Source organism: Budorcas taxicolor, chromosome 1 (genome assembly GCF_023091745.1).
Source record: "Budorcas taxicolor isolate Tak-1 chromosome 1, Takin1.1, whole genome shotgun sequence".
Lineage (NCBI taxonomy): Eukaryota > Metazoa > Chordata > Mammalia > Artiodactyla > Bovidae > Budorcas > Budorcas taxicolor.
The window spans coordinates 1,361,138-1,371,577 of NC_068910.1; the positions used below are offsets into that span (position 1 = coordinate 1,361,138).

The following is a 10,440-nucleotide window of genomic DNA, read 5'->3' on the forward strand; positions in this document are numbered from 1 at the left end:
TCGCCTGAACACACCTCCAGGGAGGGGCCTCCATCCCCAGATCCGGTTTCTGGCAGGACTGGTTGGTCTAGGTGGCCCTGATGGATGGCTGAGATAAGGCATGTGCAGGTCGGCTGAGCTAAGAAGGGGGTGGCCCGACCCCACCCACTCAAGGGTGGCTTGGGGTCCGAGCCAGTCTTGTCCCAGCTCCTGGCACCGGCCTTGGGGGGCCACACAGGCGCCCTGTCTGAACCCCTTCCCTGCCTGCTGTGAGAGTGCCACACGAGACGGTGACCCTGGGGAGGGGGCTCCCGGCCCAAGGTCACCCAGGCAAGACCCACTGCAGGTGAGGGCTGTCCAGGAGCACGGCAAGCTTCTGGCACCAAGAGACAGGTGGACGGAGGTTGCCCGGACGCGAGGTTGTTTGGGACCCCAGGTCTCAGCAGGGTCCAGGCCGGGCTGCGTCTCCGGCCTCCTGGGAGCCCCAGGGCTGGCCCGTCCTCAGCGGCCGCAGCCGCCTCCTTTGATGTCACGACGCCTGCGAGAGTCCCTGCATTCGCTCCTCTCACCTGCTTCCGGTGTCACCCCTCTCCTGCCGGGACCCTGACCCGTAGACCTCTGGGGCCCTGAAGCCCACAGGACCAGCTGTGGTCCCTGCACTTCAGGGCGAGGAGCCCCATGGGGACGGCCACAGAGGAGCCCCTAGTCCCCCGGACAGGGCTTCCCTCAGCTCAGCATGGGCCTTGGACAAGGTGGCCCTCAGATCTGCCTGGAAAATGGGTTTTGCGTGCAGGATGGAGTCGTGGGAAGTGGTCCCGGGAAACAGGGGCAGCCTGGGGTGGGGAACAAGGCCAGGCAAGGGGGAAAGCGAGCTGGAGGAGGAGCTGCTGCCCCGCGGTCAGGGGGCTATGGACCCAGGGGAGGCCAGCTGAGAAGCCTCGAGGGGTGTGCTGACGCCCGTTCACCCGGAGACGAGCGGGGCTTGGCTGTAGCCCTCACCTCATCGGGCAAGGCTTGTCCATTGGCCTGCAGTGTTCGAGCACACAGGGGCCCAGCAGGCCCTGCAGGCATCCTCACGCTGGGTCAGGGCAGCTCTTGGGCAAGGAAGCGCGAGCCGGGCCATCAGACGGGTCTGTGGGACGGTCTCCACGGCACCGCAGCTGGCAGACACGTGGCACACGCGGGCACGCTGCCCGACGCACACCCCCGCTCCCCTGTCTGCCCTTGGGCAGCCTTTTCTCACTTTCGCGTTGGGGGCAGATGAACCCAGGTCGCCCTGCGTCCGCCCCACCCCCGACTCAGGTTCCGAGATGACCAGTCAAAACCTCTCTCCCTCTAGACTGCAGTCCCCTCACAGGTGGGAATGACCTCCGCTCGCCACAGAGCCGACGTAACACGGTGCCCTGACCGTGGCGCAGCGGGCGGGCAAACCCGTCCACCCTCCCTGAGTGGGTCTCTGCTGGTGGTGATGGCACTGGGGGTGACTGCTCACCCGCTCCTGACCTTTCTCCTGACCCCGAGCTCATGGCTGCCTATCATGCGTGCCATGCTCAGCAGGCCCCCAGTGACCCCTGGTTTCCCCTCCGCCCCGTCACCCCATCTCAGAGCAGACAGGGCCCTCGGAGGGGACCCAGGCCTTCCCACAGCTGCTCTGCCTTCAGCAGAAGCTGCCCTTTGGGGCCTGGGCATGTGCCCCCTGCAGGGAGCACTCACCCTCCACCTCCCTCGCGTCTGCCAGGAAGAGCGGGCTTGCAAGGCTGAGCCCAGGGCAGACACGTCCTCGTTCAGCACAAGTCGTGAGCAGCTTCCGTGGCTCCGGGCTGCAGCCCAGGACGGAGTTAGTCAGCGGGCAGGGCCAGCCTGTAGCCCTGGGTCGGGCAGCACCCAGGCTCCTGAGCCAGCCGGCCCACCTGGAGGAGACCCAGCAGTGGGATTTGTGGCTGAGCTGATGCTGGCCGGGCTCATGGAGACGCGCAGACGCTCACAGGCAAGGTGATGTTGCCAGCCAGCCTTGCCCAGCCAGCAACTGGCAGGCAATCGATAAGCCTAATTAATAATTAACTTTTTAATTAAATATCAATTTAAAACAAGTATGGGAATCAGTCTCTTGCAATTAACACCCTTGCTCTGCTTTCGGAAAGGGGCTGGACGGGAGATCCGGGCTCCGGAGCCACAGAGGCAGGGCGGGCACGCAGGATCCAGCTGGAGGCGTGGTGGCGGGGGGTTGGGGTGGGGGTGGGGGGGGCATGCTGCAGGTCTGGGGTGGCCCGGGGCGGCCCGGCGTCTGCAGCGGAAAGTAGCTGGTACATACCCCTGCTGCCACCCCGGAACCCCACGACCCCAGGGGTTTCCTGACCGGCGGCTCGGGTGACCGCAGGCATAACCACGGCGCCTGGGGGCTCAAGTGGCTGGTGGTGCAGGTTCCTGCTTGGGGGGGCGGTGACAGTGTGGTGTGGTTGGCGGGCAGGGCCGCCCCGGGCAGGCGCTCGGGCTCCCGGGCCCCACGGTGCCCCCCGGGTCCTCAGGACACGCGTATGGCCGCCAGGGGCATCCAGACTTGCCGTCCTGACACAGAGGTGCACAGCACGGCAGGGTCCGCAGGAGGTCCATGCAGGGAGCGGGGAGCCAAGGCTCCCCCCACACAGCAGGTTCCCGGGGAGGGGCCCCTGCCGAGGGGCAGAGGCCGAGGAGGGGGCGGGCCGGGCCTTGACTGTGCGGGTGGTGGGGCAGGCTGCCCCGGGACAGGCCCGACCAAGGCCGGGTCTCAGCCGGGACAGCACGTGGGCAGGCAGGGAGCAGAGCCCCACGACTTGTCCCCGCGCCCCCCAAGGCCTGGACCCAGGGAAAGCGGGCCGGCACCTGTTGATGAAGCTGCCATGGGGCTCCTTCCTGGCCTGTAAGAGCACAGGGTGGTCAGGAGGCGGGGTGCCATGCGGCGGACGGGCACGCAGTGGGTGCGCAGTGGGTGCTCAGCAGCCCCCCACCGCCGGCCGCAGGGGGAGGACATCCCTGACGGCAGGAGTCGACTGTCCTAGAGGCCAGACCAAGGGCGCTGGCCGCTGCTCTGCACCAAGCTTGGGCCCCTGCCTGGCCAGGGAGGGACCCTGGGGTCTGTGGCCTTTTTGTGGCAAAGGGGGCAGACCGGGGAGGTCTGGACACATGCGGCTCCCGGGGCAGCACAGAGCAGGCTGCAGCAGAGGCCACACTAGGGCTAGAGCTGGGCTCAGCCAGGCTCTGGACGGGGCGGCCTCTGTCCCGCCAGCCCCACCCCGAGCCGCGCTGGGCATCAGCCCCGCCACTGCCCCCAGTGCTGCCTCACCTCCCCCGCCTGGGCACCCTCGAGCTTCTCCCCCAGCTCCAGGGCCCTGCCCCTTGAGGGTCTCTGGGTCCCCCCTCGCCCCCACCATTCTGCCCGCTCCTGCCTGCCCACGGAGCCCCCTCCCGCCCACTCCAGTGCCCTTATCTGGGTCCAGCCCCTTCGCGATTGCTGCGAGCCCATCCCCATGACAACGGGGCAGATGGCGGCTGCGATTAGCTGCTCTCCCTCCCGCCACAGCTCAATCCGTCTTTGAAATTAAATCAGCTGAGATAACATCGACTGGCCAGGGGAGGGGGGGCAGGCAGGAGGCTGCCCAGGCCGCACCCACCCCACCCCAGGCCTGGGCGCAGGGCGAGAGGAGTAGGAGAGGGTAGACGGGCTTCCAGTGCGGATGGGCGAACTCGTCCACGTCTCTCGGCCTCCGAGCCTCAGTTTCCCCATCTGTAAAATGGGGGCAAGTGGCCGTCCCTGTTTTGGGGGTCAGTGAGAGTCTCTGGGGAGAGTGTACAGGAGGAGCCCTGGGGGGCTCTGCTGCTGCTGCTGCTGCTAAGTCGCTTCAGTCATGTCCGACTCTGTGCGACCCCATAGACGGCAGCACACCAGGCTCCACAGTCCCTGGGATTCTCCAGGCAAGAACACCGGAGTGGGTTGCTATTTCCTTTCCCAATGCATGAAAGTGAAAAGTGAAAGTGAAGTCGCTCAGTCATTTCCGACTCTTAGCGACTCAATGAACTGCAGCCCACCAGGCTCCTCCATCCATGGGATTTTCCAGGCAAGAGTACTGGATTGGGGTGCCATTGCCTTCTCCACTGGGGGGCTCAGTAGGGCTGAAAACATGGCCTGCTCCCATCCACGGAGAAGCTAGAGCCCTGGGGAGAACCCAGGCCGTCAGGGTCCCAGGTGACCTCAGGCTACACATGGTCGGAGGCTGCAGACCTGCCCTGCGAGAAGTGGTGCGTCCCTCCCCAGGGCTTTGCTGCCCTCGCTCATAAAGGCTCCGGCGTCACTGAACCTGGTGCCCGAGGGGCAATGCTGGGACCCCGTCATGTCCACCTGCAGTAGGGACAGTCAGGGGCCCGGAGGGACGTGGGGACCCAGGAGAGACGTGTGCAAGAAGGGGTATAAGATCTCCCCGAGGGTGTGGTGGCAGGAGAGGCCTGGGTAGAGCAGGGTGTTTCAGAAACCGGGCCGGTCTGTGCAAAAGTCCCACTTCAGGAAGGGGGGCTGCAGGGAGGGGAGGGTGGGGAGGCAAGCGGGGACCCAGGGGCAGAGGGGAGACAGAGGCCCGGGAGGAGGGTTCCTGGCACGGCACAGCCCGTGCTGAGGTCTCAAGGCAGGAGTCCCCTGGTGAGTGTGCAGGAGTGGGAGGAGGCCGCTGGGGCTGGAGCACAGAGTGTGCCGGGGAGCCAGGGAGGCCGTGGGGGCCTCAGCGGCCACCCCGAAGACCTGACTTCTCCTTTGAGTGTCTCACGAACCTCTCAGGTTTTCACAAGACCCTTCCGGCTGCGGGGATGACAGCCGGATGAAGGGAGGAGGCTGGGGCACTGTTTGGGTGAGCCAGGAGCAGACGTGGGCCTGGTGCAGGGAGCTGCACCAGGTGAGCGTGGGAGCTGCATTCTGAACGGGGGCCTCACCATCTCCTGCCTCAGGGCTTTTGCACGGGCCATGCCGTGCCCGGAACCCTCCTCCCAGACCCCTCTGTGCCCTCCTCCCACGGGTCTCTGTCTGGGCTTCAGCTCGGCCGCCTGTCAGACGGGGTTCCTGGCCGAGAAGAGGATGCAGAGGGGCTGAGGATCAGAGCGGGGCTGAGGGTGTGCAGCCCACTGAGCTGGCTCTGGCCACTGCCAGGCTCCATCCACTCGGAGGGACTGGAACAGGGGGCCGCTCCGACCAGCCTGTGAGTTGGGGGGGGACACCGAGGTGAGGTCCTTGGGGTGTCTGTAAACGCCCATGCCTTGCGACCACCCAGCCCCAGGACCCTGCGCCCGCTGGTGGGCTGCTGGCCTGTAATTGGATTTGCTGGGCAGCTGTCGGGGCTAAGCAGGCCCACTTGATGCAGCCGCGCTCAACCAGTAATTGGTGAAGTTAGCAGGTCGGCGAGGGCAGAGGTCGGGTAGTTAAATGCTGTCGTGGGGGCTTTGATGAAGTCAGCCCGGCTGCAGGGCTGGGAGCCGCGGTGAGACCCTCTGTGTGCCATGGGGCTCCGCTGGCTCCTTGCCTAACACGGTTAGGGGGCCTCCAGCTGCTGGCCGGCCCCGGCTTCTGCGGGGCTGAACCCAGGAGGCCTGAGCCTGCAGGGGCAGTAGGTCACCTGCTGTGTGCTCCAGCCCAGGGCCCTGCAGCACCCGAGGGGACTCGTGGGCCCCTAGGGATCTTGGGGTGCTGCCCTGTGGCGGGGACGGGGGAGACAGCGGCAGGGCCGCCGGGATCTCGGGGGAGGGCGAGGCCTGACATCTTCATGATGAAGGCGAGCAGTGCCCGTCCACCTCCTCCCCGCCCCGCCAGCACCGGCTGGCGGCGCATGCCTGTGGTAGTTAGACGCCCCAGGCCGTGGGCTGGGCAGGCGGGCGGCCGTCGTGACCCTCACGACCCCGACAACGCACGCGCACGGACGCAGGCACGGACACGCGCGCATGGACCTGCACGCACGGACACGGACGCGCGCACGAACACGCACACCCGCACGCACGGACCCGCACGCACGGACCCGCACGCGGGCGCAGGAGGTGCCAGCCCGGAGCCCGCGCGGCGCCCTGACGAGGTCAGCCTGAGCCGGACGCCTGACCCGTCCCCGGGCCTCGCAGGTGGGCCCGGCCGTCCGCCCCCCGCCCCCCCAAGCGAGCCACCGCGCCCGCAAGCTCACTTAGCACGTTTATTGAGCACCGCCGGGCGGCGGGCGCGGGTGGCGCCTACTTGCTGTCCACCCGTTTGAGCTGCTCCTTGCCGTTGATGGTCACCGACTTGAGCTGCCCGTCCTCCTCCACCTCCACGCGCTCCTGCCCGTTCTCCACGATGCGTTTGGTGGTGACCTTGTGGCCGTTGACCATCTCGGTGGACGACATCACCGATTTGAAGCCGGAGCCGCCCGAGCCGGAGCCGCCGAAGGACGTGGACGAGAAGGTGGTCCGGCCGGTGCCCCCGCGGCCCAGGCTGTCAAAGGCAGAGAAGGCCTCCATGAAGGCGGGAAACTCGCCGAAGCCGGCTGAGAATGCCCCGCGCAGCCCGTGGCCCCGGGCCCCGCGCTCGCTGCTGAAGGGCGCGTCCCAGAAGTCGAAGGAGAAGGGGTCCAGGCCTCCGAAGAACTCGCGGAAGATGTCCTCCGGGTTGCGGAAAGTGTAGCCGCCGCAGTGCGGGGAGCCGGTCCCGCCGAGCCGCCAGCCATCACAGCCCGCGCGGTCGTACAGCGAGCGCTTCTTGGAGTCGGACAGGACCTCGTAGGCCTCGGACACCTGCTTAAATTTCTTCTCGGCCTCCTCCTTGTTGTCGGGGTTCTTGTCGGGGTGCCAGCGCAGGGCCAGCTTGCGGTAGGCCTTCTTGATGTCCTCCGGGGAGGCGCTGGCCTGCACCCCGAGCACTTCGTAGTAGTTAGCCATGCTGAGGGCCGGGGCGCGGAGGTGGAGAGAGGCGGGCCGGGGGCCCGGGCGGCCGGGGGGCGGGGGCAGCAGTGGCAAGTGCGGGCCGCTCGGCGGGGCCTGGCCAGACTCTGGCTCCGGAGCGGCTCTGCCCGGCCGACTACCCTTTCATAGTACCAGTGCAGGGGGATGGGTGGGCGCCTCGCTGGAGGGGCAGGGGGAGGGAAGGCAGTGCCGCTGGGGCGCCCCCCTTGGCCACAAGGCCCCCCGCAGAGCCTCCTGGCCCTTTGTGACATCGGGCCTGGGCGGGGCAGAGCCCAGCCCCTGCAGTCCCGGGCCTGGTTCACGGGCCAGCCCTGCGCAGGAGACCACGCCTGGGGGTCCACACTCGGAGCTCAGGCTGCTGGAGCCTCCAGCGCTGAGCCCCAGGGGCTGAGACAGGACCAGCCTCCGGAGGTGGGCCCCAGGGTCTGCGCTGGGGCTCAGGGAGGGGCGTGAGGACCCCGGGGTGCAAGTGGACTGAGCCCAGAGTCTGGGTGAGGTTGGGGCCGGAGCTCCTTCTGCTGGCGCCCGGCGGGCCTCTCAGGTTGTCTGAGACGAGCCCTGCAGAGGCCAGGATGTGTGTCAGCATCTCCGACCAGCACATGTTCCTTGAATGAATGAGGCCCAGAGACTTGTGGCATCAAACTCAAGGTCATACAGCAGGTGGGTGAGAGAGGGAGGTGCTGGGGCATGGTGGACGGCACCCTGGAAGGGGCGTTCCGCTCACTGCCGGTGGGAAGGGCAGGCCAGTGAGCGCGGCGGGTGGAACAGTGGCCCCGTCCCAGCCGCAGAACCTGTGGGTGTGCTCGTATTACTGTTGGGGAAAAGGGTTTCTCCGTATGCAATTAGAGATCACCCTGGATTACCTGGGCAGGTCCAAAATCCACGAAAGGAGTGCCTGGGAAAGACAGCCGCTCTGAGAGCAAAGGCGGGGGAGGGGGGAGAACACAGCAGGGCCCTCCAGCTGCCCCGGGATTGGACAGGGACGGGAGGGCGCTGGGGAGCAGCCCCCGCCCACCCTGAAGGAGAGCAGCCTCTGGTGCTGTCTGCCGTTTGCTTGGCGGGAAGTGAGGAACCCGTGGTGCCGGGGGGGGGGGGGGGGGGTCGGGGTCGGGGTCGGGGGTCCCTGCGGCTTCGGAGGCACTGCCCCCAGGGAGTCAGCGGGCCCACCGGGAGCTCGTGGGACAGTGTCTCCCGCGCCCATTTCTGGCCTGCACCCCTTCCTGTTCCCGCCTCGATGGCTCTTTTCCCTGGTGCTCACGGGTGCTGGCCTCCCAGCACCTCGTGGGGACAGCATGTTCTAACCAACCCCAGATGCTGGGGGGCGGCTGAAAGCAGATGGTGGGGAGCCCAGAGTGACAAGCGCTGTCTCCTCACAGCCCTCGCCCAGAGGACGGCTCACCCTCCGTCCCCAGCCCACCTACCCACGTGCTTGGCGGTGGAGTAACCCGGCTGGACGCGGGCGCAGGCAGTTCCATAGGTGGGATGCTCGGTGTCTCGCTGCAGCGGGAGCCTGTTCTCGGCAGGCTTGTCCACTGGGGCTGAGGGAAGGTGCCCACAGGAGGTGGCTGGTGGTGGAGGCACTCCGCCACGTCACAGAGGCTTAGGACCGATGCTTAGCCCTCACCCACTTTACGCATCAGCACCCCTGGGACAGCTGCTGGGGCTACAAAGCACATCCTCTCCTCCCGGAGCCCAGACTGAGGGGTCTCTGGGGGAGAGAGCGAGAGCTGGCAGACACTGGGGACCCTCCCACAGCCCCTCCCGGGACGTCGCAAATGTCATTCTTGCCCACAGCACGTGGGCAAGGCTGTTTTCAGCGGAGTGGGGAGTGGCGGTCCTTCAGGACAGGTCCGTACATTTCCAACAGCACCCTGAGAGGAGCGGTCCATGCAGAGGGCAGAGGGCAGTGCCTTGTGGTGGATGAGGCGGCCGTGGTCCTGGGGGAGGAGAGGCTGGCTTTGCTCCTGCTGGGGGCGGCAATGGTGGTGGTGGCCCGTGGCAGGAACAGTCGTGGTGCTGGCAGGGATGGGGGCCGCAGAGGGGAGCACTGAGAGCGATCCCACCGGCCGGCGCTCACGCAGGGACCGCCGCGCTCCTCCGGGGTCTCCATCGCACCCTGGAGGAGCCCCTTGTGGCTGGAGTCTGCAGGGGCCTGAGGTGTGGAGGAGAAGGAGATAAGAGCAGGCACAGGGCCGCCCGGAGGTTTGCAGCAGCTTTGGGTGACCCTCCCAGAGGCCATGCTCTGGGGCAGTGGGCTGAGGTGCTCGGGGCACGCTCACCCGATTGTGCCGGAGCTCGAGCAGCAGCCGGGTGACCCTCGAGAGCCGCTGCTTTGGAGCCGCAGACCGTGGTCATCGGCGACTGGCTTCCCTGGTCTCTGTGCCCCGTGTTGGCCAGCATCTGTGACCTCGGGTGCCACGTCTTCATGCCTGTTACGTGGCCGGTGACTGTCTACCCCATGGCAGTGGCTCAGGTGAAGGGGGTGGTGGCCGTGGAAATGGGGGCGATGTGGGTGGGGTGGGGAGAAGGGCGTGGCCATGGTGACCGCCACTTGCTGAGGTCGGGATACTGGTGGCAACGCAGGGATCGGGGAGAAGCGCGCGGATGGTCACGGCAGCTCAGACACAGGCTGGGGTGGTGGCGACGGACAGGGCGTGGCGGGGGGGGCGGTGCCACCAGCGGGGACGGGGCAAGGGGCCAGCGAGGCGGCTGACATCAGTGGCGGCGGCAGAGGTGGTGGTGGGGTGTAGGGTGACGACCCTGGCGCGAGGGTGGTGCCCATCGGGCGGGTGGGGAGGGAGAAGCAGGCGCGCGTGCTGGCCTGCCGCCCTGATGATGGTAACGGATATGAAGTGGGTGGAAGCCTGGGCCCCGTAACAGCACGGTCAGCACAGTGTGGGGTGGTCACAGCAAGGTTGGGCGTGGGACCCAGGGTGGTGAAATCCCGGGGCACCCTGCAGACCTGACCCTGGCCCAGGCCCCCTCTCTGCACCCTGCCTGGGGCTCCCCCGGCCTCCACTGGCCTCCCGTGGAGGAACCTCCTCTGACGCTGATGCCGCCTGAGCCCCTCAGCGGGCTCCCTGCCCTGCTCTCCCCCAGGTCCTGGGCTGGCCTGAGGCCCCCAGAGGGGGCGGGCGGGCGGAGGCTATGGGGAAGGAGACAGGCTGGAGGCCGTGGGGAGCGGGGCGCAGTGCAGGAGGCGTGAGGTGGGCAGGCTGGGCAAGGAGCCCGCAGGGCGAGGATGGAGGGCGGCCGGAGACCGCAGCAGTGCCCATGAGGACGCCCACACGCAGCGGGGCTTCCTTCTGTTCAGGGGGCTTTCCTTCTCTGTAGAGGGCTCCCCTTCTGCCAGCTTGGACTGGCATCCTCTGAGGCCCAGGAGCCGGAAGTGTCCGTGGAGATGGTGGGAGCGGCCGGCCCAGGCCCCTCCACAGACCCACCAAGGCTCAGGGCTGAGCCGACATTGGCCAGCCAGCCCCCACCCTCCTCTCTGCCTTGACCGCCCATGGGTGGCGAGGCATCTCC

The 10,440-nt window shown here is 67.5% G+C and overlaps 1 protein-coding gene across 1 annotated transcript; it reads right to left on the bottom strand.

The window, feature by feature from the left end:
- Nucleotides 1–6,207: 6,207 nt before the first annotated feature.
- On the bottom strand, nucleotides 6,208–6,891 carry DNAJB8 (DnaJ heat shock protein family (Hsp40) member B8). The gene has a single exon (XM_052647350.1). It carries the CDS (start codon nucleotides 6,889–6,891, stop codon nucleotides 6,208–6,210), a length of 684 nt encoding a protein of 227 aa, XP_052503310.1.
- Between the last annotated feature and the right edge of the window lie 3,549 nt (nucleotides 6,892–10,440).